Source organism: Lasiosphaeria miniovina, assembly GCF_030549165.1.
Source record: "Lasiosphaeria miniovina strain SMH2392-1A chromosome Unknown B0T26scaffold_6, whole genome shotgun sequence".
Taxonomy (NCBI): Eukaryota; Fungi; Ascomycota; class Sordariomycetes; order Sordariales; family Lasiosphaeriaceae; genus Lasiosphaeria; species Lasiosphaeria miniovina.
This window is the reverse complement of record NW_026848225.1, coordinates 3,316,669-3,341,781: the sequence shown is the minus strand read 5'-3', so window position 1 is coordinate 3,341,781 and position 25,113 is coordinate 3,316,669. Positions and strand designations below refer to the sequence as shown.

The window sequence follows — 25,113 nt, the reverse complement described above, 5'->3', positions numbered from 1 at the left end:
GGTTCCGTGTCCAAGGCGCCCCCATCCAGATGACTAAGGCGGGCAGAATCGCTCACCGCCTCTCTTCCACCCCACCCCCCACCATCCACGCTTGTTGCAGCCTCCCCGTGTTTGCTAGGCCCTCCACTATGCCTGCCCCGCCTGACACATCCATCCAGCCAGCCCAGCTCTCTGGTCCAGTGTCGGTATCGGCAGCACCTCTGAGCCCAACAAATCGAGTGGCTGACCCCTACATCGCTCCATCTATTTTCTCACCTTTCGCTTTTTTTTTCCCGCATAAGCGACCTACACATACGGCGCAGTCAATATGGCGGTCGCTCAGGTTCCCCGGAACTTCAAGCTGCTCGCCGAGCTGGAGAAGGGCGAGAAAGGCATGGGTGCAGGTTGGTCCTCCCTTTTCTCGGCCCCAAGAGAGTCGCTCGCCGCGAAACCCGTACCCATACTGACCCGTCAATTCGCCAAACAGGTGCCTGCTCATACGGTCTCGAGGATCCCGAGGATATCTTCATGACCCACTGGCGAGGAACGATTTGGGGCCCCCCTCATGTACTGTGCCCCCGATCCCCTCCCCTCCCGTTGCGCCGACGCAAGCTAATCGGTAATTATTTGGGCAGGGCAACCATGAGAACCGCATCTACGAGCTCAAGATGGAGTGTGGCGATAACTACCCCCAGGAGCCACCTACGATCCATTTCGTCAGCCAGATTAATCTTCCTGGCGTGAGCACAGTAGATGGCGAGGTCGACCCGAATGCTGTCGCGATCCTGCGCGATTGGACCAAGATTTCTGCCGAGCTTTCTACGAATCCCCGGTCGAAGGAGGACCTGCTGAGCCTGGAGACGGCGTTGATTTCGATAAGAAGGTGAGCAAGGCAGCTACAACATGTTTACTTGGAGGATGGCACTAATAGGCTGCAACAGATACATGGAGGAGAACAAGAAGCTGCCCCAACCTCCCGAGGGTTCTAAGTACCCCATGTATGACTGATTACGGGGCGCGTCATGCGATCAAGAAGCCGCGGTACTACCTTATCGCGACTTTCGGTGGAATAACCCGGTGTAGGACGAGGATAATGCGGCTAATGCTCCCGGTTTTGGGAATTCCTTAGATGGCCGTGGTCGAGAGTTGTAGCCGTCTAGGCTATGCTTGAGGAATGAATTAACGGAAGGAAATGCTTCATTGCAGAGTTCAAGCCACATAACTTGAGGATGATTCACGAATGTTCTTCTAGCACATTAACATGTACCTGAACGAAAGTCGTGGTAATTGAAGTGCTCCCTCGGCCTGTCAATCAGCGTGTTTAAAGTGTGCACGTGATCTCGTGGATCCCAGCGCGCGCACTCCGAGTGTCCATTGCGCAGGACTTTAGGGCGCACGCCAAGGTTTTAGTGAGCAAGAAAACCCCTACCGTACCGTAACCAGGCACCAACTTTCGGGAGTTGACATTCCCGACCCAGCAGCAGATGAATGCCGTTGTTCCTAGTTCCCGCCCGCGACTCGCGGCACCGTCTAGCATGTAGGGCTATTTCAATCTAGCAAGCAGGTACAATGCCCCAAACCGTCGCTAACCAAGCTCGATTGATTGCAAGGCTTCGCCCTCTATAGAGCCCTCCTCCGCCAGGTTCCTCGCGTGCCTCTGCCCGACGACGTCGCAACCGGCATTAGTCCCGTCAACCCCATCAAATGGCTCGTCCGCAGTGGCTTCCGGCGCAACCAAAAAGAGACTAGCCCGCGGCTGGTCATCTCGGCGCTGAGAAACGGCTACCGCTACCTCGACCTCCTCACGCGCGCCCAGAACCCCTCCGCCGGCCCCGAGCACGCCCAGGTGCTGGCCTTTCTCCGCGCGAACCAAGCGCGGGTGCTGCCGCTGCTCAACCGGACGCGCCGGACCAAGACCAGCGCGCCCATCCCCGGCACGATCCCGCTCCTGACGCGCGTGCGCGGCTCGGACGGCCGCTCGGATCCCGTCTACGTCAGCACCGTACGGCCGCGGCCGCTGTCCGAGATCAAGGGCGGGATCCGCCGCGTGCCGACCATGGACGAGTCGGTGGGGTTCCCGTTCCTGCGCCTCACGAAGCCGCAGCCCAGCGTGCTGTCGCGCGTGCTGACGCAGAAGTCGTTCAGCGTGCGCGGCGCCATGGTGCGCCGCTCAGAGCTCCTGCAGACCATCATCCCCGACGTGCAGGACGAGGACCGCTGGGAGTACTCTGTCAGGCAGATGCTGCGCGACCATGGCAGGGCGAGCAGCGAGTTCGTCGACAACTCGGCGACGTACGCGCGTGTGCTGCACAACGAGGTGAATGCCATACACGACAGGATGAATGAGATACAGAAGGACAAAATGGCGCGTGGCAGGGCTCTGTGGAAGATAATTTGCGAGGAGAAGGCGCTTGCCGAGGCCGAGGCCAAGGAGCGGAAGGAGGCTGCGCGGCGGGCAAAGAAAGAGGCCACTGAAGCTGACGAAGCTCCGGCGGACACGCGCAAGTTAAGCATCTACGGGCGGCCGGTGAGGACGCTGACTCGGAAGCGGACAAAGTCGCCCAAAGAAGTTGATCCCGCGCATGACGAAGAGATGCGAGCCATCCACAAGATATTGGCTGCGTCTCAGGAACCAATTAAGCCCAAAACAAACGCCGCATGTGCAGCAGGCACCAAAAAGCAGGACCGCCGCAACCGGGCCGACGCAAGGATGCCATAACCGTGTAGATTACTGTATTAAACATAAATTCTTGTATATATAAGGGATATAAGGGCGAATGCGTAACAAAAAGCACGTGTACAAGCTCCAGACGTCTATTTTCCAACTGACCGCCACCGCCCTTATTAGCGCCAAGAGACAAAAAAGCAACCACGCCTTGCCGCGCCGCTACCCAAGATCCTGATCATGATTTAGAGTCCCCCCCCAAAAAAAACAATACCAAAACCCAAACACAGGGACATTACGAGACCACTGACAAAGCGCATTAGAGAGCAAATAAGCAAATAAAGACACCACTTTCCACGCCCCGTCCCGTTAGCGGGCAGGTAAGATATACATGCATATGTAAGGTAGCCCAGAGAATACTCGAGGAAAAACACCGTCATCCCATCGCAGAGCAGCGCTCGTTAAAGCCGCGCGGATAACTGACTAACGAAACGTGACGAGTGGGAAATGTTTACCATATGTGATCGTTGTCTCATGACAAGGGAAGATTTTCTGTTTATGATAAAAATAAAAGAAATTGGGCATGGAGGTGGAGGTGGAAAAGATATTATAAGCCGTGGCTGAGTCGGGTAGCGGCGTTCCAGAAAGCCGAGTTGATGTCGATGCGGCGGACTCCGGGGGTGCGGCCGAGGCAGGCCGCGCGGTCGGTCAGAGCTGCGGAGAAATGGCAGGTCAGCAAATAGTAAGAAACAGAAAGTTCCAGAGTCAGACTTACCATGGATTAGCAGGTTGATATCTAGGCCAATTGTCTCAGGTGGCCTGCTTCTGCCGCCGCTGCCGCCGCCCGCCGTGCTGCTGTTGCTACTGTCGCCGCCGCTGTTGCCGCCGACACCGTTAAACGGTCCGCTCGCGCCGGCCTGCGAAAGCACATTCGCAAAGAGCGGGTCGATTAGCCGGGTGGTGCTTAGGCTGTCCCATGGCCCCTGCGCTGATGAGGAATCGCCCCCTGTCGGTTGTTGCTGGTGCTGCGGCGGTGGAGAAGGGCGCGGCCCTGATAACGGCCCGAGAGGGGAGGGAGAGGATAGGGAGGATGAGGCCGCGGTGGAGTTGGTGTGGTGGGCCATGTTTGCCGATGAAGGGGTTGCTTCGGGAACATTGCTCATGTTGCTCTTGTTGTCGTCGAACAGGCTCGGGTCGACGTCGGCCGTGATGTAGTCTGCGCCGGGCGGGATCGTGACTCCGCGCTGGTTCAGGTACAGCTCGACCTCGTCACAGTCGAGCCACTCGCCACGGAACCCCGGCGCCGCCATGTGCATGTCGTCGTCGAGCACGTTGTCGCGCACTTCGGTGACCTCAGGTGTGAATGGCCCTATCGAGAAGCCGTTGTTGTTCCGGGGCCGGTGGCTGTCGATAGTACCTTGGCTGCCGATGCGCAATCTCTGCTGCTGCTGCTCTTGTTGGTGGTCCTGCTCTCGGTGGTGTGCCGATGATGCTGCTGCTGCAGAAGAGGGGGTCATGCCGCCGTTCGGCTGGTCGAAATGGGTGCCAGCGCCGCCGAGGTTATGAAAGGGATACTGCCAGTTTGAAAGGTTTTCCTGCGCCGTGCGCGCGAGGACCCGGCTCAGGCGCTTGCGAATCTGTTCCCGTGTTTCCACCAGCAGGCAGAAGCCAAAGACGCGATGAATGCGGGCTTGAGGTGGGTTAGGCATCGACAGTAACCTTAGAGCGCGCTCGGTTGCGAACCTATGTAGCCTCCGACCAAAAGTGTCTTCCTGTGAAGAATATGTCCCCGGTGACGGGATCATAGGGAACGCGGGGGCGTTGGAGAAGGTGCCGAAACTGATGCCATAGTCTGGGACAGTTCCGATGGGGAAGCTGGCGTTTGCTAGCGTCGGTTGTGTGACGATCTCGTAGTCCATCGAACTGGAGACGTTTGGGTTGTGGCTGAAGATGGAGTTCGAAATATCGGCTAGCAGCTCAGAGGGGTTAAAAACATCCCTAGAGATGGTGTAACCCCCAAACATCGGCACCTTCGGGGTTCCGCTCTCTGCTTGTGTGACGACGGCCCGCTCTATCTGCTCGGGTGAGCTGGATTTAGTACGGCTCCCCACGGAGTTGTTACCGGCGGAGCCGCGGCTATTTGGATCATCGTCTCTTTCGCCCTCGTCGCTTGCGCTGCGGGCAAGGTTGAGAAATGTCTGGGTGGTTGCACGAAGATGGCGGCCAAGCTCGGGTTCCCGGTCGAGTAAGCCGTTGTTCACGGCGAAGTCGTGAAGCTTCATAAAAGCATTGCTCATCTCTTCATTCGCGTCCTTGAGGTCCTGGACTTTTTTCTCCAGCGACTGAATGGCGTTTTCTTTCCGATTCCGATAGGCACGTTGTGCAAGGCGTATTTGCGTCCGCCGGCGCTAGGACGTGTTAGCCAAATCCTCAGAGTTACAAGCACCATAGAAACTGGTGAGTAACCATGAGGGCCTTGAGGGGGTTCAAATTGAGGGTTCACGGCAAGGCAGAAACAACCCATCTCTCTCATGTAAAAATGAGATGTCAGGTAATGTTCTGCACGAGGCAACTCACATCAGCAGCCGTCTCATCTTTCACGTCTAAACGCGGACGCCCCCTGGCCCTTTTCTTCTCATCATCTTCGCCTTCAGACGACGGGGCTTTTGTGCGCTTTTTTGCGCCGTCGTCCGAGTTACGAGAAGCAGGCTGCGGTTTCTTGGCGCGAGCCGACTGAGCCGACTGAGCCGGCGTTCGAAATGGGAGGGCGCCTTCGTAGGTTTCGGCGCCGAGGATGGCGAGGTCGCCCTGGGGGAAGCGCATTGCGCCGGTTTCTCGAGCCAGCCCGTCTGTCATCCCTTAATTGCGCTAGAGGCCTGGCCGGCGCTATGAGAAAGGGGTCTTGGTCTTGGATGCGGCGCTGGGCCCCCTAGGAGCGGATCACGGCGAGACGGGGCCTGCAATGGACAGGAGTGCATGTAGTAGCACAGTTCTTAGCAGCTATAGTAACAACCTAAAGAAGTGCCAGGTAGTACAGCGGTAGATGCGATGGTGGCGCGGGGGCACGGCTGTAGCCAGTCTGCCGACTTGGGCTAGCAAAGATACCTAGGGTACTAATACTGGGCCCGAGGTATTAATATGCAGTGCAGAGCTGGAGTGATGTTGGCTTCGTGGGCGGCCCCAGCTGGGATGGGAGCAGGAGTGTCGTGTCTTATCGAGTCGTGTTGTGTTTTTTTTTGCCAAGTCCTTTTTTCTGGTCGACGCTTGGACGGAGCCCAGGAGAGCTAGGTGTCGGGCACTATATAATGAGGCAATGGGGTTCCTTGTATTATCATGTCATAGGGACGGACCATAGAAGGGAAGCTAGTCAGCCAACAAGGCCAGACGACCGTGCATCGGGCGGGACAGGTGCGGGCGCCGGGGCGGACAATCTGCGGTCTGACGGGATGTCGCGCAAAATGGCCCAGATGTTGTCAAGCTAAGTTGTTATGGGAGTAGACGCCGAGTGGCCGAAACTGGCACAGGCTGACGAGCTGGGAGAACTGCCACCGTTCCAGCGCCTGCCTGCCTGTCGCCTGTGGTCTGCTGCCCTGGGTGCGTGCTAATTAGGTAGTAAGTGTGTGTTGGGTGCTAGATGCTGGTTGGGGTAGGCAGCGATGCTAGGGCCTTTGTCCATGACGGCCTCTTCCAAATACCCTCTCACTGGTCTGGCTAGCTCTCGGGGACCGATTGACAAGCGAATCTGCGAGGGAATTATTCAGCAGCCATCAATCCCATGTTTAGATCCCGTCTCAAGCAGACAAGCATCATCTGCAATGCTGTTGAAGCCTTAGAAGGGCCCGCCGATGCGGAACTTTAGAACTTATCTACTCTAGGGACTTAGTGCATGCTAGCTTTCGTTTTAGTCGCCGTCGTCCCGCGACAGGCTGGCTAGGTGTGGGTGTGCCGCAGTGCAAGTGGATGGGAGGGCAGTGCTACGGGCAGCAATTGTCAACATCAGCGGGCATCCACTTCACTTCCACCATCCAAATCCCCCATCAATTGCAGCCTGGCAAAAAGCTCAACGGCTACTACGTTAGGTATCCGTTGGCGTTGCTGCTTGCTGGAAGCTTATTAGGCTCACCTAGTTCTTCCCTGGTGCAGGTTCCCGCCCCTTGACAGAGCCTGCAAGGTGGTCCTGGGCCTAGGGCCATGCACTGCTGCAGCCACTGTGGAGTCGGCCGATTTTCCGATTACTGATCTCGACTCTTTCTCGACAGTGGGTGCTCCTTTCCTCGGCCTGATACCGACGCTGGTCCCGATGCCGACGCCGATGCATCGTCTCTCAGGTGGTAGATCGGGACAGGTCCAATTACTGAAACTCAAATAATCTCACCGGCGGCAATACGCGAAAAATTTTACAGCTTGCTTCTTTCCATGTTTCTAGTCAATGTGGGTGCCATTAAGAAGATTATTTGTTAAGGCCGAGGTGGGTGGGTATTCGGTCACCCCACAATACAGACCCTACAATACAGATACAATACAGCAGCCGGGAGTCAGTAAAACTCCGGTCAAAGAAACAGTCAGCACACTGCTATGGGCGGTGCCCACTCGTCAACTGAAGCATTCCAAATGCGAATTATTCCGTATCCGTAGGCACATACAGTATCTGTATGTACCATGTGGTACAGTCCATTGGATGCTTCCGCGGACAGCCACCTCACACTTGCCCCTGCTCCCATGCCGTCCTTAGGGGCCTTCATCAGCGCCAATAGCCGAAAGATGACATTTCTCGAGCTAGTTCTAGGTATTAAAGGTAACCTAGACCCGTCGTCGGCGGCAATACGAGAAATACCTTTGCAAGCCATAAAGATCCTGTTTCCATACCGAGTTGGTTTGCCTCCATGGTCAAATGGATTGTTGCTTGAATGGTGTAATAGTTACCACGTTCAACTATTCCGCACGGAGATGTTCCATTCTGCCACGACGCAAAAATTAGTTTCTAATAGCTTACACAAAATCTCTGAGCACCCGGCATATTAATTATTTCCTAGGGCACCATAGACCATGCAAATCGGTAGCCTCCCATCCTCCATGTAGAACATTACACGAATCCCGTCCTCGGCGTGGCTACCGAGAATAGACATCAATTGCGCACACATTTTAAAGTTTTCACCCCGGGCAATTCAAAAAGCCCCCCGCGATCTTTCCTGCAGAGCTGTCCTTTCCGGAGAGTCACCCAACCCCCAAGTGTGCGCCACCTGCCCGTTATCCATGTGCTGTACATACACGGGTGCATTGCATGCGGTACGTGATAGGATATTTGTACGTACTTGGTAATACGTTTACCCCGTACAATTTCCTCTATAGCCCAAAAACGTTGCTCCAGCCCTACGGATTGCCTTACAAATCCGTTTGTTCAGCAGCCTATGCACTTTGATCCCGAACATGAGCCGAGCAAGCCCCCGCCCGTTTTCGGGACCCTGCCTCCCGCCTCCCCCGCTGTCAAGAAGCTCAGGCCAACTGCTCAGCCGCACCGCAGTCTTGGCGGCGCGCACGACTGGGGAATTCATCAACCAGTGGGGCTGTGCTTGTCCCACCGCGACGATGCAAAGGCGAGACGGAAAAAAACCTAAATCCTTCTTTCTTAGACCTACCAATTAATTGTTCGTCACTTTTCCTTCAGCGGCATCAATGGAATCGATGGGGCTTGCAATATTCCGCCCTCAGTTGATCGTTGCGTGTGCGCTCCATGATTAGACCGCGACCGAAATCTTCCATCCGTCAATCGTCGATCTATCCCCGACGCCCTCCGTCTTCGACAACGGAAACCCCAATCGGCTTGCGGCAATAAGCTCCCTCCCCATTGCGCTCCCTCCCCATTGCGCTCCCTCCCCATTGCGCTCCCTCCCCATTGCGCTCCCTCCCCATTGCGCTCCCTCCCCATTGCGCTCCCTCCCCATTGCGCTCCCTCCCCATTGCGCTCCCTCCCCATTGCGCTCCCTCCCCATTGCGCTCCACATCCGGCCGCCATGGGCGACTCTGGTGATGGCTGGCATACTGTCATGCCAACTTCCCATTCGGCAGTCGAGCGTCTACCTCGGGCGCAGCTGGAGGCATACGAGAAGCAGGTCTTGAGGGAGTTGGATGCAACGAGGGGGCACTGGTCTGGCATGTGAGTGTCTTCCATCCGATTGCGACAATGGGCCCGGCGCGTTGGATTGCGTTTGCTGACGGCGGTTGGTACATCCAGAGGCAAGCATACCCCCGCCAACGACTTCACAGAGGCAAAGAAGCTCCAGTTCCGGTTCAAGCCAGCCCCCGACAAGATACTTGGCTCCGGCAGCTATGGCGTCGTTGAGAAGGTTCACTTCTTCCACAATAATCGCACTGTGTGCCTGGCCAGGAAACACATACAACGTAACCGCCGCGTGACAATACAAAAGCTGCGCGAGGAGGCCAATGTCATGGAGAAGCTCGATCACGAGCACATCGTTAAGCTGGTTGGCACCTATTGCGTCCGGCCCCACGAACTCTTCATCTTGTTGTGGCCTGTGGCCGTTTGCAACCTCGACAGTCTTTTCAACGACCTGGACTGCCTCAGAGAAGGCCAAGGTGACCGTGATGACATTATTAGCCGACTGCAAGCACTTAAATTGGATAATTTGTCGGCCGTTGAGCACCGGCGCCCGCTCCCCCACGCCGGCGCAGGCGAGGGCAACTGTCCCCTCAAGTACCTACAGCAAATTACCGGTTGTATCACTCGAGCAGTCGCATTCTGTCATGGGCAAAACATCCGCCACCTGGACCTCAAACCCAGCAACATCCTGCTCAACGCGGGGCGTGTATACCTGGCCGACTTTGGCATCGCAAAAGATGTCAACGACCGAGACCACACCATGACGCTGGGACAACAAGGAACATTAAAATGGAGGGCTCCAGAGATATACCAGATCGAGACTGAATGGTCCATGAGGGCTGCAGACGTCTATTCGCTCGGCCTCGTGCTGCTGAACATTGCAACAATTCTATACGGCGCAACCATGGCCGACTTTGATACCGTGGTTGGAGATCTGTCGCCCCGAGGCCGGGCCGAGAAACTGAGGCAATACCACATTAGACTTGAGCCGATGGCGCTTGCAACACAGGAAGTGGAGGACGTCAACGCCCCAACGTTTGCACCCAAGCACATTATCGGCCTGACGTCAAATATGCTCTCGCTGGATCCCTCGGCCCGCCCAGTGGTTGACCAAGTCGACACCGAGCTTGTGGAGTTGGGCGGTATAGATCAGATCTACCACTCGCCCTGCTGCAAAAAGAGGAGTCGCTTTGTAACGGATCGCATGAGCACTAGGTATAAACAGGCTGTGGAGGAGCGGAATCGTCTACGAGTCGAGTATGGAGACCTAGCCAAGCGTCTAGAGGTTCTTGAACGTAAAGACGAGACATACGAATCTCGCATTCAAAACGAACGCCGAGCTCACGCCGACAAGATAGCTGCCTTGCAAGAGCAGCTTGATAAAGAGCGCGCTGAACGCAGGAAGCTGGAGGGTCATGTTGCGGAGATACAGGGGAGAAGGCCACCTCGTCCCAGCATCCCGCGGCCAGGGTCAGATCGCTCCGTTCCTGGGAGCAGCCCTTCCCCTGGTCTGACGATGCGGGCGAAGCCACCAACACACTTGATACCCAAAACCACCCCACCACTACCTTCGCCGTCGCCCTCACCGCTGCCGCAGCCGCTGCAGAGAATCCGAACGCCGACCGTCACGTTTAATCCCCGTCTCACCTACTCCCAGACGGTGGCCACTGCTGGAATTCCCCGCGACTTGCCTTCTGTTTCCGCCCAACCTTCAGACGCTATTGTCAGCTCGTCGGTTACCACATCAGGTCCAATACCTGCGTCTGATGGTACTCCCAGTCCTGATCCAGTAGGGTTTCCACTACGATCTCGGAACTCTGGCTCTCGCCTGCCTCGTGCAGTCAACCCTGCCACACCCATTCGATCCAACACGCCGACTCTCAACCGCGATCCATCATCAACGGACAGCACGCAGTATAGCATGGCCAGCTCCACCTTCAGCCGCCGCAGCAGTATGCCCCTGAAATACGCCGATTCGACAGCGAAGACAAGTGTCGCAGGAACCCCGGCATTGGGTAGCCCGGCTGTCAACGACTTTGCAACAAGAGGCATAGACTCCAATGGCAACCCCACTTCGGTCAGGTCTGAGAGAGATGCGGTGCCGGACATAGGCCTGGGGATCATGGAGCGGAGGGAGAGCGTCACAACCGAAGGCCAGAGCGTCCGGGATACGGCAAGCGTGGTCAGCTCGGCAGCTGTGCCGGGGACTTCAAGCCCCATGTTTGGCGGGTCGGCGCTGTCGTCCCCCCGCGCTGCCCATGCCGAACTTGATGGCAGCGTCAGAGTTCCGTCGTTGCCTACAGCCAAAAGCTGGGCCGACGTGGCAAAGAGACAGAGGAAGGGTTGATGAGCATATAAGAAGTTAAAAGGGAACCATGTCACGGTATATAGCAAGCGAGGATTGCATTGGTAATCTTTTTGGGGGTTTGGATACCCTGTCTTTTGCGTCCGCTTAATGGGCGTGCGTGATTGGATGTGCACGGTTGCTCCGTATACGTAACCACTAGACGCGCTGCATTCTTGTTTAAGATGTCCGTAATCACCGCTGATTTATATCAGCGATTTGTCGAAATAGCCGAGGGAAGACAAAATTAAAAGCAAAAAGAGACCTCCAAGTCAGCAATTGCCTAACATAACACAACAAGGTTTAGCATTCCGCCCAACTTGAGAGGCAGCCGGATATAAACAGGCAGGGTCGTCAAATTTGAGGTTTTCCGTCCGTGATTTGTCTTCATGTTCATGATATCCACCTGGCGAGCCGCTTCCTGATAGGTCCCGCTGGGTCTCTTGGTTTGACGAAGCGACCCGGGAGGAGCCATGCCCCTTTGACTTTTTGTGTTGCTACACACCAGCAGACGCGGCGCGGCGCCAACAGAAGAAGAGTGCAGTTTTGCTTAGTTTATATTTGAGGCGGCGGGGGGAAAACAGCCGGATTGCTTCACGCGCGTACTTATTCATTTTTATTAACAAATTGGGTGGCTTCGGCAGCAACACGGCAAGGTCCTGCAGAGGCTGGAGGAGAAAATAGTATCAGCGTCGCCACCTTACATGCAAATCCTCGGCCACCCGCCGTCACACAAGGACCGGGCTATAACCAAGCATTCGCCGTCTCTTTACTTCGTGCCCAGGCGGTCGCAAGCTCTCACTACCGTGGATGGGTTAGAGGGAAGGTAAGGTTAGTACTGTTCTTCAACCGCTAGTATATATAAGGTATGATGAGTGTAAAAGGGTTAACGTACATCCCATCCGGCTGCAGACAAGCCCATCGTGTGCGAGCAGCCACCCCCTGGATTCTAGCGAGGTACTGTAGTAGAATATTATCATAATGCAGAGACAGTAATAATTGCAATGTCAACTTCGCCCTCTCGATCATCTTGATGCTGGTAAGAAGACCCTCAACGCCGCGGTGTCCTGAAGCCTGTAGAGTCGATAGCTCATCCTCTAGCAACTTCAACTCGCGCCTAAATCTCGGTACTGATGCATAGCCCAGACCGAGCCCGCTAGGACGGACTGTTCAGCTCTGTTTCCACAATGTTCAAAGCGACGCGCGTCCTCCGTACCATACATCTATCCACTTGATTGGCAACCAGCTTCTCACTTCGCCGGGCAAAGTCCCTCGCCTTGTTCAGATCCCCTATCTGCCTCTCCCGGGCGGGCGGGGACGCGTCTGCCGGTGAATTGCACATGCTCAAGCAGCACCGCGCCAGCTGGTCGTACACGGCAATCAACTGGCCAGTGCGGTTGTCCGCAACGCCGGGCAGCCTTAGGAGCGAGTGAGCACTGTGATAGTGGTTGTAGACCACCCAGAACCTACCATCTTAGTAATGCTCATCTCCTCGTCTAATTTCTTGCGCTGTTCAATAATTAACCAGAGTGTGTTAGTCAGTCGCCCGTGTTGTCAATTGATAGTTGTTAACACGTATAATAATGTTCGGAGTGATAGTTATATTAGATACCTGGACAGGAAGTTTAACTCACACACATCATCAAATGGGCCTAGCCTCTGCTTCGCTTGGATCGCGTCTTGGCTCTGCCACGAGCTCCTAGCTTGGTCGGCGTTGGGTTGGGCGAGACGCTTGGATCCCAAATGTGTTATAATGGAAGAGCTGGAATGCCGAGGGTTCTGATAAAAGACTGAATGCGGCGTAGTACCGATTTGGACATCAAGATCGTGCAAATTACCGGCGTCGGTGTGGGCTGAGGGAGGTGCATGCTCGTGGTATTGGAAGCCGAGAGCATGGGGGTACGGTTTCCCGAGGCACTTCCTTACCTGCTGTCCGCCGAAGCGAGCCCAGTGCGCCAGGTATTGATGGTCCGGATGCCCCTGTGGTAAATAGGCCCAAGGATAGCGGTCTAGATGGACTCTTGTAACGTTCTGAAATTCTTGTCAGAGACTCAGACTTGCAGAGAAGCTGGTGTCGCATGCGAGCGGTTGCACGCGTTTGTTACCAGTACCCATCGTTGCAGAGTAGATATCGACAATCTAGAAATGGTTAGCTAGGTGGATGCAACAAGTAGTGGGAGGGAGAGAAAGGCTATTTGTTGGAATAGGGACACTTTGGGCCGTGCAACAAAGGATGGAGAGGGTCGGGTGCGCAGGCACGTGACGGAGGAACGTGCTGCGCGGGCGTCGCCCCGCACCTACTTCATCAGGCCCCCACAGCTGGAACCATAAGTAGCACAGAACATGAATCAACGTACTATTCATCACCCCCCCTAAGGTTGCATCGCGACACAACGCCTAGGCACAATCGTGGCTAGAGCGCCACGAACACTATTTGTTATTAATTGTAATGCTAGGTTCTTAAGGATTGGATGTACCCGAGTCAGAAAGAGAGAATAAACTTGAGATCAGCTGCCTGCTCAATGAATCGTTGGCAGAGGGTGCTCAGTGCGGGGGAGTGATCGGTAAGGACTAAGGAGCACCATATTTGTCCTTAGATTTCTAGCTGGCAAAATTTCAGGAATCTTGACAAGTCGACTTAGTACACCGGCCACCTTCGAGCCCCAATGCGGCGGCCTATGGACACTACTCCCTTTAGGGCTTTGAGGAGGAACTCAAACTAACGACGTTGATCGCCCGCTACCATGAGCGCCGTCTTGAGAACAATATCACCAAGGCTGTGGCAGATGAAGACGATCGGGGGAACTGTGGCTAGAGTGTGGCCCAGACTGTGGCTGGAGTGTAGCCCAGAGTTGTCAGACGGAATTTCGATGCCTTAGGACTCTGCATAGCTTATACCAATACTGATAACTTGAACTTAGGAGTCCAGCGCGCTGAATCTGTAGGCGGGCCAGGAAATCTCTCGCCACAATGCTAGTTAAGTGTCATTTCCCCACAAACTTGGCAAGGGGGGTTTATAATCGAAGCGGTACACGGACTCGAATTCATTGTCTGCAACAGTGACATTGGCCGGTGAATAGAGTTGGAATGGGTCAAAGCCGATACCAGGAGGCATTGCTGGGCGGGGCTTTATAACACGTAGATAAATAAATAGCAGGAATGCGAGAGCAAGATCGAATTGTGCCGGGTTAGAAAGAAACGGGACATTTCGGGTGGAGGGCCAGTGGCTATATCCTTTGGACGGACGAGGCAATGTTGTTCTCAGCCCCAAGCCACTTTCGGGGCCAAGAAGGAGGAACAGCCGGCTAATAGACTACTACACCCTGCTCTCTGGATGGCGCAGCCCCTCCCCTCGGTTCTGCATGGTGTTTTTACCTCGAAAATCTCTACAATGCGCGAGATCTAGTGTTTGGCGTGTTCCATTGCTGCTCGTTCGTGCCTTTGGCTGCCGCACCTGCCCTCTGCGGTCTCGGAATTCTGAAGAGCACCTCTTCGTCTTCCCATATGTAGGACAGTATAGTGTACGGCGGAATCTTGGTCGGTTTGGCGGCCGTGTCTGGACGAGAACACCCAGGGCAGTTAGGGGCTTCAGCCGTGGCGGTGGCTGGTTGACCTAGCGCCCAGCCATCAGAAACACAGCCTCCGCCCATCCAGCACTCTCGAAGTGTTATAAGAAGCTGAGAGCCTTAGAAGTCGTGGTACTGGTCATTTTACATTCCCGTCTACGTCGGGACTGTGAAGTGGACGTTTCTGCGCGGGCGATGACGGTTTCGTTTCGTCAAAGGACATTGTAGTAACGTCAACCGCAAGTCTCACCAAAACACCGCCGGCTCTCGACCATGGCCGGCAACGACGAGCCCCGAATCTAGCGGGGCTACTCAAAGCCTGCTGGCTCGGAACCGGCAGTCAAGGTATGATCACCGCACACGGTTCCGAATCCGTGCCCGACTGAAGAAACAACGGCCAGACCAGGAGTCTGAACCCGGAGGCCCCAACCTACCAGCCACTCTCGCGTCTCTGTCACGTCTGCCAGCGCTTGCCGCTTGCAGACCTGGCGTGGATGAATGAGAACCGGGTCTTCAAGATGTTCCCCGAATGGGGCGGCTACACGGGCTGCATCAACGAGAGCATGCATCACTTCTACTCGAAAAGGCCGACACTGGGCAGCGTCTCGGACATCCTCTCGCGCGCCGACACCTGTGCCTTTTGCGGGACCGTGGCGAAGAGGCTTCGGGAGCGCATCGGGAACAACTCGGTCGAAGGCATGGCATGTCATTTGCAAGCTGTCGAGTTCTGCACCGACTCTACGCTGCGCGAGCATGCCAGTCCTCCTCCGCCGAAGGCAGTTGAGAAACACCGCCGGTCTTTTGCGCCACGGCTCCCAGAGCTGGAGAACTACTGGGACCGCACTACCACGCGGCTGGTAGTCGTCGTTCAGGCCAAGAGGAAGAACCAGTGGATGTACGAGCAGCACTCCACCGGGGCGACTGTTGTCGAGTTTCAAGCATGTCGTGCTCTGTTGGCGACCGTCCTCGAGAGCTTGGCAAGACCGCCTGCCGCCATCCCACGATACGGGGGGAGGCTGCCGAATCCAAAGGGTGTCGACGCCGAGCTCTTGCGGTTTTGGCTTGCGCGGTGCGAGACGCAGCACGGCGAGCGCTGTTCGGGCGCCAGCCTCGCGCCCAGGCTGGACCCCGTGGCTGACCTGCTCCTGATCGACGTGGTGGACAATTGCATTGTCGAGGCAGCCGGAGACAGCATTCCGCGCTTCGTGGCGCCGAGCTACGTCTGGGGAGAGACCAACAAGGTCATGTTGACCACAGGCAACGTGACAAAGCTCGCCGAGAAGGATGCCCTCACAAGCGTCGAGCTCCCATCGACCATCAGTGACGCCATCTCAGTGACGCGGAATCTGGGCATTCATCACCTCTGGGTTGACACCTTGTGCATCAAGCAGGACGACGAGTCTCACAAGGCGTCGCAGATTGCCCAGATGGCGTCTATATACGCGCTAGCGACGCTGACCGTCATCGCGGCGGCGAGTAATCACGCCGACACGGGCCTATCGCGCGTCTCTGTGGAGCCGCACTGGGCGGCCAGCGGTCCTATTCACGCCGTTCACTCCCCGGGCGTCTCTTTGATCCCTGTGCTGGACTCTTTCGATGACTTTGCTCCTGGTCCGCTGGCCTCCTCGAGCTGGTACGCTCGGGCCTGGACAATGCAGGAGCACTTCCTGTCAATGCGCAAGCTCATCTTCGCCGAGAACCAGGTCTACTGGCACTGCCCCAGTGCCCGCTGGGCCGAGGAGGTGGAGCTAGAGGACGGTCATCCAGACGGCTTTTCCGGCTACCGGTTTGGCCGGGTATCGGGCGGCAATGACGCCTTTCAGACGGGCCTGCCCGGCGACGGCCTGCGGTCGAGCCAGTGGACGTTCAGTCGCACGTACCGCAAATGGGAGCTCGATATCTCGGCACTTCTCCTGCCCCGTGACGGCGGTGGCAGCGAAGACGGGCGTGAAGACGGTCCCAAGCCGACAGCGCTGCAAGCTCGCCCGTCTCTATACCGAGATCTCGCCATACGGTTCATGCATCGCAACATAACGGCCGAATCCGACCGCCTGCACGCCTTTGCCGGGGTGCTGGCCGTGTTGACGGCCCTAACTGGAGAACGCTTCGTCTGGGCACAGCCCGCGCAGCGTTTCGCGTACGCCCTCACCTGGTGCCTCCCGGGGATGCCGCGCACCCATGCCGTGCACGGCAAGAGCAAGACGCCGTTTCCGAGCTGGACTTGGGTGGCTTGGCAGTCCTCCTGCAAGGGAGGCCTGCATCTGGGCGAGTTGTGGCACTTGAGCCGCCGGCGAGGAATCTTCCGTGAGGCTGTGATCTATCAGCTGGACGAGACGAAAGGGGTGCGAGAGATCGAGGACCAAGAGTATGACCCCATCTCAGCACCGGCCAGCGCCCAGCCGCGGCTCACGCATCTCTGGAAGCAGTGGCCGTCGGCCGTCGAACCATCTGCTGGCGCGACGGCCTTCGACCTCGCCAAGGACTGTGGGCGCCTGGTGTTCTGGGGCAGCACAGCCAAGCTCGAATTTTGCAAGACGTCCGACGGCGGCTGGGGCGGACACGTCGTCGTGCCTGAGTACATCAAGGCGAAGGCGGAGGATGATCGCCGCCTGCGGTACGCCCTCCCGGACACGGCATCTCTCGCACCAGACTGCCTCGTCAAGGCAACGGGAGAATGCGACACGCACAAGGGAGAAACAATCGAGGCCGAGGTCGCCGTCTACGGAGGCGAGTGTTCGAGATACCCAGAGAAGAGCGAGGAATGGGAACTGTATGCCCTGATTCTCGAGTGGCGAGACGGCGTCGCGTATCGTATCGGCATCGTCAGCTTTACCGAGTACTTTTGGGTGCATCTCGAGAATAGGATTTGGAAGCCTGTGAAGGATCGAACCTCAAACTCCGCTAGGACTGCACACCTAGACTTTGTCCCTTTCATGAATAATTCGGCCTCTTATACGCCGAAGTGCATATCTTATTCTCGGCAGCGTATATTTTCACTCTTGACATCTCGAGGTTACCTTGGACTGCGTGGGGATCGAATTAGATACAATACACGAGTACCACAGCGAACTCGATCCGGTAGCGGCTCTGATGAGGTGACTATAGAGGATCCGGACGAAGGACAAGAGCAAGCAAATAATCGACCAAAATATGAAGAGTTTCTAGAACGCTTTAAGCAGAAACATACACACAAGACATCCAAATCAAGGCTCATGTACTTATGCATTCTAGAAATTCGCGGGGCACAGCAGTCCAATTTGAAATAAATCTCCCTGAACTAGAAATGACACATTGAAAAGAAATCGCGACGCGTACGAGTTTAATCCGAACGATGTTTCATGTTTCAGTAATCCTGGCCCGCAGGGCTCGCTTCAACTGGTGCCTGTCCGCAATTTGGAGCATGAACAACTACCTACGCAACTCTCAAATCTAAATAACCACCCATATGATCAGTCTGGGCTTGAAACTGCTGTCATTGAGGCTATGAGCATCGCACGCTTGTGTAAACGATTTGAGCTTGCTCTCGTACAAAATGGCACTGCAGTCCACCGCGTCTTTCTCATCGGGTATTTTCTCCTTCGGCGGGAGCGGTTTTCCATTGTCCACGGGGTCTTTCAGCATTCGTAATTGGCCATGAGCCTCCAGCGCAGGAAGAGTAAAATGACATAGCGGTGCTTCCCAACGTCGCTGCTCTCTGTTGAATTTGACGTCTTCGGGATTCTCTAATGGGCCAAAGGCGAAAATTTCACGAAGATCCTCTCGATGCATAACTTGTTTGAAAAGATTCTGTGATAGACACGATCAGCTACCTTCCCAGGTCGTCTAGTTAGGGGTTGGAGCACGTGGAAGGGCAACTGACGGCCCAGGTTGAGCATTCGTGCAACTTTTTACTCCTGGTTCCGACGTACTTCGGACCAGTGGCGGCATTCCGGTCAGCAAAGAGACGAATGTCTACATTCATGTAATCGTACTTTGACATGTCCCAAAAGTCTTTACTCTCCTGTGCCTTTCTCTGTGCCTTCGCTTCATTGAATATTTCAGAATCAGAAGGGTTGAGCTGATTAGCGGGGATGGCGCCTGGAATTCCCGCGGATGCCGTGCTGCCAGAGCCAGCCAGGCTGGAACCAGCAAGGCTGCTAGACGACGATGTAAGAGAGCCTGGCTTAGCGGGTGTCTTCTCTTTACCGGTAACGCCATGGAGGGGATTCCCACTTCCTCCGGCGCTGGTTGGTTTGGTTGGCTTATCTGCCATCTTGTTCGACAATGGACCGGTATCCTGGATGTTACAGTTGATAAAGGTAACGGGGCTGTAGACTGTGAAAGCAAAGGTTAATTTGATTCCCAACATTCGCTCGTCAAGCGGGGGCTGCTTCCGGGATTATGAAAACTCACTGTCCCGGCTGGATCTGTGGGTTGGCGGCACATGTAGGAACCCGGTCAACAGTCGGCCACCCCCCGTGCCGCCGCCGCCGCGTCCTCCCCCCCGGGCCCCCTGAATCCGTGGACCCGACTCTGGCTCCCTGGCCTGTTGGCTTTGCTGAAACATTGCCTGACCTATTCTTGGAGTGTTTGTACCAACACGTCCTCGTCCTCGGCAAGACTTGGGAGGCCCCCACCGACGCTCGCTCGCGGCACCCGCCATTTCACAGGTAAGGCTGCAGCCGCCAAGGTGATTTTAAACCCCACTCGGCCGAGGGGCCAGGCCAGGCCTGGTTGAAAAATAAACCGACGTTTGCTCGACCTCTTGGCCTGGTACTATTTTCGGGGGGTTCAAGGAGCCCGGGTCTGTCGGAAAAGTCATTGAATTTTAATTGTTAAACTCTGGGCCTTGCTGTCTCTGCCCGGTATTGCCCTAGCATTCACCGGGGCAACCTAGCCCGAACGCGGCGTACGTGTTTTGTCTCATGTTTCGGATAGTTTTCTCAAGCAGCGGTGTTGTTGTTAGTAGGCGTCAAATTTCGGCATAAATACATCTATCTGGCTTGGACAAAAAAATGGTATCCGCCACAGTGTCGCAGCGGAAACCTTGTCCGTGGGCAGGTTGAACGCGGTGGTGGAGATGGCCGTGGTAATGTTGATGATGGTGGTTGTGTCGACCGCCGCACATCTGCTGCCGGCATCTGGGCACACCGAGTCCAGCGGGGCGGTTGAGCTTTTGGTGTACGGTGGAGGCGGATCAGCAGTATTTGTTCTTAAGCGGTGGGCCTATGGCATCGGTGGCGCGTGTCGAAGTTCAGCAGCACCTCCTCCACCCTCTGCAGAATCAGATGGGCAAGCGCCAAAAGAGAGATACGAAAACAGAAATAGAGGTAGACTCGAGCACAGCAACGGAGCAGATAACGCTGCCCGACGCCGAAGATTCGTTCCGCCTACTAGAGTTGCTCCCCGGGCAGCATGACGACCCGGTCAAGATCCGCCCCGTAGACTCGCGCCTCAGCACCGCTCCGCCTTACGAGTCTCTGTCATACACGTAGGGCAATGCCTCGTGCGTCGTGCCCGTCCAGGTCGAGGTCGAGGTCGAGGTCGAGGTCGAAGGCTGTAATGGGAAGGAAACCCTTTGAGACGGCCAAGCCAGGCCACCGACGCGCGCGACAAGGTCTACACCGTGCTGCCGCTCGTCGACGCCGAGTACGACAAGACACTCGCGTAGCTGCGCGCGTCCGGGCTCGAGCATGACGACGCCCTCCGCCAAGTGCCACGCCACAGGACCGTCGAGCTACCGCCCGACTACTTCGGCCGCTCCGCGGGCCAGGTCTAGACCGACGTCGCTGTCGGCCTCGACAGGTTCCTACGCCTCGTCGTCGCCGGCTCGCCTACCCCCAGCCTGCCCTCGTGGGCCTCCGACTGGAGCATCTGCGCGAGCGCCCAGGTCTAGGGCGGGGAGCACCTTTCCGAGATTTACATCCGCGCCGGCTTCAGAAGCTACGGACAGCAGCAGAGGGACATGGCAGAAACCACTAGCAAGCCGAACTAGACCCTGTCTGAAATCACTACCTCCCCCCCTCGTGACCAGCCAAACGGGGGCGTGCAACTCCCGCTCCCGGCCATCCGCGTCGCCGCCATCACCAAGCTCGGCTCCGTATGCAGCGGAGGATGAAGTGGTGGTGCCAGCCGGGGAAGAGACCGGGAGTGGAAAAGGAAAACCCAAGAAGAAAAAGAAAAAGGAGAAAATCCCCCTTGCGGACATCTTCAAGGACGCCTTGTCGAGCTACCGGCTGCAGGCCGAGACGATCCTGGGCGTGTGCGACGGGAAGCGCTTCTTCGTCACCGACGCGGGTCACATTGGCCTCGGGCCGGCAGACGCCCGCGTGGGCGATGCCGTGTGGGTGCTCGGGCACGTACGCATGCCGTATATTTGTAGGGTAGTTGGCGACGGCGTAGCAGGCCTGGATAGCAAGGAGAGCATGGTGAGGCTGCTGGATGCAAGCTACGTCTTTGGGGCCATTTCTGGCCAGGTCTGGACGGATGTGGAGAGGGGCGAGAAAAAAGTCGAGGTGCTGACGGTTTGGTAACTTCTAGTCTATATCACGAATTCAAGAAAGTCTTCGGATTAGTTGTTGACGTCTCTACACTGTATCATCAGCTGAATGTGGGTCGCTACTACGAGACGTCACGGCAAATTTCACCCGATGCAGACAGTTCTTGTATGAATGTTGGGATGTGAGACTGGATTGTCCATTGAGGAGCCATTGTGTACATTGTAAAGCCGCCCATCTTGAATCTTAACACAACGACCCCCCCACCCCATCACCCACCACTCCTTGCCTTGCAACCGCCCATCAACCAAATGCCTTAAACACGCACAGTCAGCTCCGGTCAGGCCATTGGCGGGAAACAGCGAGACTTTATACATTCGTAAATGTCTGCCTCCCAGGTAGTTAACTACGGTACAGTATTTTTTGCACATGGTTAATTACCTTCGTATGAACGGCAACTAGACTCGAGTCCAAATCACCAGCATGCTCACATGGTCAGGCTGTCATGGTTGCCGCTGGTTAGTCCCCCTTGATTCACTTTATTCCGCCCCCCAAGATGGTGCTAGGAGTTGATACTCCGCTATACCCAGGATTCGTGGTTGCATCCAAGCCAAAGGGCCACCCCCGGGTCAAAAGAGTTTTGCAGCCCGAGAAGTGGATACCAACCCAGCAACTCTGGGAAGCGGATGCAGTCCCAAGATATTCTGTGCATGGCTGTCCGCGGCATGGTGAAGCGACTAGTATGGGGCGCAACATCAGGGACCACCCAGAGACGAGGCCCGTAACCAGAATATCAAAGTAAACACCCGCTTGGTGCACGCTGCAATTAAGTGAATGAGAGAGACAAAGTAAGGTATAGTCTCAATCCACTGAGCTGCAACGGGGGGCCCGAGCCGGTGACCGGACGGCGTTTCAGACAGACAGCTACCGACCTCGGGCCCAGCTGAAGAGGGTCTGAATATACTTGCCTCGGCTTGAGTTGGATTCCATCCCGGCCTTTTGTGAACTGGGCCGTCTTCCATCCGTAATGTGCCCATGTCCGGGGGGGGGTTTGTTTTCTTCATTCTGACAATCGTCCAACTGATGACGCGCCAGCACATGCCCAACGACTGCGCGATGATTCCAGGACCCAAAAATGATTCAGCGAGGCTTTGCAGGTCTTGAGCGATGTCTCGCCAGCGGCCCAGCCAGACCTTAAGAGAACGTCCGTCCAAAGGTGACTTGGTGGGCGGGCCTGTTGGATTAACGGCAGATCGAAGAGGGCGTTGGCAGGATGTGAAATCGAAACCTCTAGACATTAGGGAAACCTGGGCGGGAAAAGAAGGGCCATCTCTCTGAACAGCGTAGGAATGGTGTCTGGACTGAGAAATGAACTCAATAATATGCCGCCTACTCATTGCTCATATACCTAGCTCATGAGCTTGGGAGCTGTGCTCTCGACCAAGTCTAATCCACGTAACAGGGGTCGTATCGTATGAGATACGTACACAAGAGCTTAGAGATGTCGTCGAACCAAATCGTCTCGAGCATTGGAGCCACCGCTGAGTGCGTTTTATCTTGCAGCGTCGGCGCGTGCAAGAGACGCGAGACGTGCTAGCCAGCCGAATCTCATCCGTTCGCGGAGCAGTCGAGCTGTCTCAACACTTAATCACGACGCAAAATATTAATCATCGGCGAGAGCCCACATTATTTGTGCTTGTACAGGAGCCCGTAGGGTATAATATGAGCTTGTCCTGTTGCTGTCTTAACTACCGGCAACTAGTCAACAACGGCAAGAAGTCGTTCACTAACTAAGAAAAAACGGCGGACCTCGATACAGAGATCAAGAACTCCGGGATGACGTTGGACCTTAAAAAGAGTCCGATCTCGAGCTCTGCAAGTTTCTTGATGAGCTGCTTATGGCGTGGAGAGGCCACCGGATGTGAAGTTGCAGATAATGGCGAGGAACGGCTTGATGGCCTCGAGAAACAAGTTTGTCGATGCCCGGCAACACGCTCGGAAGCAGACTAGAATATTCAAATCAATGACTCTTGACTAATTGACCCTCTTCGAGATGGGAAGTTGCATCAGAAGCACTCCAAATAACCCATCAACCTTTCAATGCACACCGCTCGGACAACGACGGGCAACAGGAGGATGAATGCAAATATCGCACAGCAGCCTCAGTCTTCGCGCGTAGTTAGCCGTCGAGCATTTTATTTCTTTTCCACCAAGTCACATGGCTTGCTTGGGACTTGAACCACGGACAGTTTGTTCGTCCGGATAGCCGCCATCGCGCCTTCAGAGACGCCGAAGAATCATCAGGAGGCGTTAGCAAGGCGTCATAATTATCCCTGCGGAAATTTGTCCTGATTATTTACTACTGGGCGTACTGAGCCACGATTGTCGAGCTGTGGCCCCATACGGTTGGCGATGATGAAGTTGGAGGCTTTTAGGCAGCAAGACCAAACCAACGGTGGCCGTGAGATTTGAGTTTGTACTTGTAGGGAAGTCGCTCCTGCCTGCCAGCACACAAACAAACACCGCTACAGAAGGATACGCAGGTCAACATACGAGCAGCGTAAGTCGCCCGAAACAGTTAATTTTCCCAAAGAGGCCGACGCCGCGGACGCCGTCGACCTTTGTCCAGATCTGGTTGTTGTCGCGCCGTGTAGGCAGGCAGGTACCTGGCTTGCCACCTGGACGCGTACGTACCTTCTTCCACTGTAAGCTGAGTGGCGCATTTCAAACAGCCAAGCCACCACCGCTCTGATTGGTCACGCGCAAAAAAACATCCAAAGACGCCTGGAACTTCGTGGCCTTCCGCCTCGCACTTGGCGCGATGCCTGCGGAAACAAGCTTTCATCCCTCCAAGCAGAAGAAACAATCAATCGGAGGCCGGCGCGCAAAACCGAGTTTTCATCGGGCCCCCTGCGTCTCGGCGAAGCTAGCGGCAACTTGACGCGCAATTTTCCAGCTCCAGCGGTTCGCACGTGAGCGACTCAGTGAGGCCACCACCCCACCTAAATCTTCTGCCTTCCATCCTGGAACTTTGCGAAGCGTGGCTGTGCTTGCTGGGCGGCGGCCCCCCTCGCCGCCACAGGCAGGATGCACATGCGCGTTTCAACCCAGCAGAACGCCCATGGCTTAAACAGCGGGGCGCCCCCTGCCCGATATGCAAGGTACGGACAAGTGTTTGTCTGCACAAGCAAGCCATCAGTGGGCATTCATTCGGGCGGTCTGGCAGGCAGAATGGGCAGCTGCATCGCATCTGCATCTGCAAAAACGCAGTGCATGCAATACGTATGGGAGGGGATGATTCCGAGTCATTTCGCCGTGATTATGTGCGTTGCACGGACAATAACTAATTGAGGCCTCGCCAATTGCCAAGTTTGGAGATGACCACCCCCCAAGCGGGCACGGCGTGAGCCGGATGTAGAAAACAATGCGTACCTATTACTTTGGTCACTCTCTCTGCAAGGCGCGCTTCAATCACCCCTGTGCTCACCCGCCGCTCTCATCTCATCAGACGGCGGGTTTCCCCGGAAGGACCAAGCACCGGAGCGAAGCATAGCATGGCAACGCCTCACGACCGCCCCCCAACCGGAACGGCTGTGACGACAAGTAAGGCAGCCAGCCCTGCCACAAGCCCACAGCTGTTAGCGTGGCTGTCTCCGGGGGTGGGGTCCAAAGAGGTAATTACGATTGGGAAAATCCTCAGCCTCAAATCTCAGAGTGCCTGCGCTAGTGTGATTGCCCTACTATGCAGGTGAAATGAAGTGTTCGTAGTAAGACGCAAATGCCCCTCTCGGGCGCAGTCGAATTTGACATAATTACGCGTGCCGTCATAAGCACTACGTACGAGGCTCTTTCAGCCGCAACCGAGTCTAATATCTCACGAAGGCCTGTTGCGCGCCAATACAGATGCGCGAAAACTTGACTTGGCTTAAATCTGCGAGAGTCAGCAGACCAATCAGCCATCTCCA

General features: G+C 55.8%; 9 protein-coding genes across 9 annotated transcripts; 5 read left to right on the top strand and 4 right to left on the bottom strand.

Annotated features, from left to right (window-relative positions):
• The first annotated feature begins 137 nt into the window (after positions 1 to 137).
• B0T26DRAFT_861166 (ubiquitin-conjugating enzyme E2 variant 1) lies at positions 138 to 1,291 on the top strand. The gene is made up of 4 exons (XM_060447743.1): positions 138 to 383; positions 467 to 546; positions 615 to 862; positions 921 to 1,291. Exons 1-4 carry the CDS (start codon positions 308 to 310, stop codon positions 985 to 987), a joined length of 471 nt encoding a protein of 156 aa, XP_060293273.1. The 5' UTR covers positions 138 to 307; the 3' UTR covers positions 988 to 1,291.
• Positions 1,292 to 1,347: 56 nt separating this feature from the next.
• B0T26DRAFT_723651 (uncharacterized protein) lies at positions 1,348 to 2,714 on the top strand. Its single transcript, XM_060442636.1, has 2 exons — positions 1,348 to 1,516; positions 1,590 to 2,714. Exons 1-2 carry the CDS (start codon positions 1,468 to 1,470, stop codon positions 2,696 to 2,698), a joined length of 1,158 nt encoding a protein of 385 aa, XP_060293272.1. The 5' UTR covers positions 1,348 to 1,467; the 3' UTR covers positions 2,699 to 2,714.
• A 537-nt stretch (positions 2,715 to 3,251) lies between these two features.
• Positions 3,252 to 5,467, bottom strand: B0T26DRAFT_652555 (uncharacterized protein; the record flags this gene model as incomplete). Its single annotated transcript, XM_060438380.1, has 3 exons — positions 3,252 to 3,358; positions 3,420 to 5,052; positions 5,222 to 5,467. The coding sequence occupies 3 exons, from the start codon at positions 5,465 to 5,467 to the stop codon at positions 3,252 to 3,254; spliced, it is 1,986 nt and encodes a 661-aa protein (XP_060293271.1).
• Positions 5,468 to 8,294: 2,827 nt separating this feature from the next.
• On the bottom strand, positions 8,295 to 8,570 carry B0T26DRAFT_723643 (uncharacterized protein; the record flags this gene model as incomplete). The annotated part of the gene is made up of 1 exon (XM_060442635.1): positions 8,295 to 8,570. One exon carries the CDS (start codon positions 8,568 to 8,570, stop codon positions 8,295 to 8,297), a length of 276 nt encoding a protein of 91 aa, XP_060293270.1.
• Positions 8,525 to 11,429, top strand: B0T26DRAFT_723640 (kinase-like domain-containing protein). Its single transcript, XM_060442634.1, has 2 exons — positions 8,525 to 8,798; positions 8,877 to 11,429. The coding sequence occupies exons 1-2, from the start codon at positions 8,656 to 8,658 to the stop codon at positions 11,107 to 11,109; spliced, it is 2,376 nt and encodes a 791-aa protein (XP_060293269.1). The 5' UTR covers positions 8,525 to 8,655; the 3' UTR covers positions 11,110 to 11,429.
• A 446-nt stretch (positions 11,430 to 11,875) lies between these two features.
• B0T26DRAFT_679306 (uncharacterized protein) lies at positions 11,876 to 14,221 on the bottom strand (the record flags this gene model as incomplete). Its single annotated transcript, XM_060440342.1, has 11 exons — positions 11,876 to 11,907; positions 12,002 to 12,066; positions 12,119 to 12,272; positions 12,328 to 12,490; positions 12,577 to 12,615; positions 12,745 to 13,086; positions 13,212 to 13,245; positions 13,408 to 13,425; positions 13,464 to 13,503; positions 13,831 to 13,934; positions 14,139 to 14,221. 11 exons carry the CDS (start codon positions 14,219 to 14,221, stop codon positions 11,876 to 11,878), a joined length of 1,074 nt encoding a protein of 357 aa, XP_060293268.1.
• A 1,344-nt stretch (positions 14,222 to 15,565) lies between these two features.
• On the top strand, positions 15,566 to 16,390 carry B0T26DRAFT_653308 (heterokaryon incompatibility protein-domain-containing protein; the record flags this gene model as incomplete). Its single annotated transcript, XM_060438446.1, has 1 exon — positions 15,566 to 16,390. A coding segment is annotated over one exon (825 nt), but the record flags the coding sequence as incomplete, so codon positions are not given.
• Positions 16,391 to 18,101: 1,711 nt separating this feature from the next.
• On the bottom strand, positions 18,102 to 19,314 carry B0T26DRAFT_679304 (uncharacterized protein; the record flags this gene model as incomplete). The annotated part of the gene is made up of 4 exons (XM_060440341.1): positions 18,102 to 18,366; positions 18,581 to 18,979; positions 19,065 to 19,226; positions 19,289 to 19,314. The coding sequence occupies 4 exons, from the start codon at positions 19,312 to 19,314 to the stop codon at positions 18,102 to 18,104; spliced, it is 852 nt and encodes a 283-aa protein (XP_060293266.1).
• A 417-nt stretch (positions 19,315 to 19,731) lies between these two features.
• B0T26DRAFT_679303 (uncharacterized protein) lies at positions 19,732 to 21,184 on the top strand (the record flags this gene model as incomplete). Its single annotated transcript, XM_060440340.1, has 3 exons — positions 19,732 to 19,854; positions 19,934 to 20,142; positions 20,248 to 21,184. 3 exons carry the CDS (start codon positions 19,732 to 19,734, stop codon positions 21,182 to 21,184), a joined length of 1,269 nt encoding a protein of 422 aa, XP_060293265.1.
• Between the last annotated feature and the right edge of the window lie 3,929 nt (positions 21,185 to 25,113).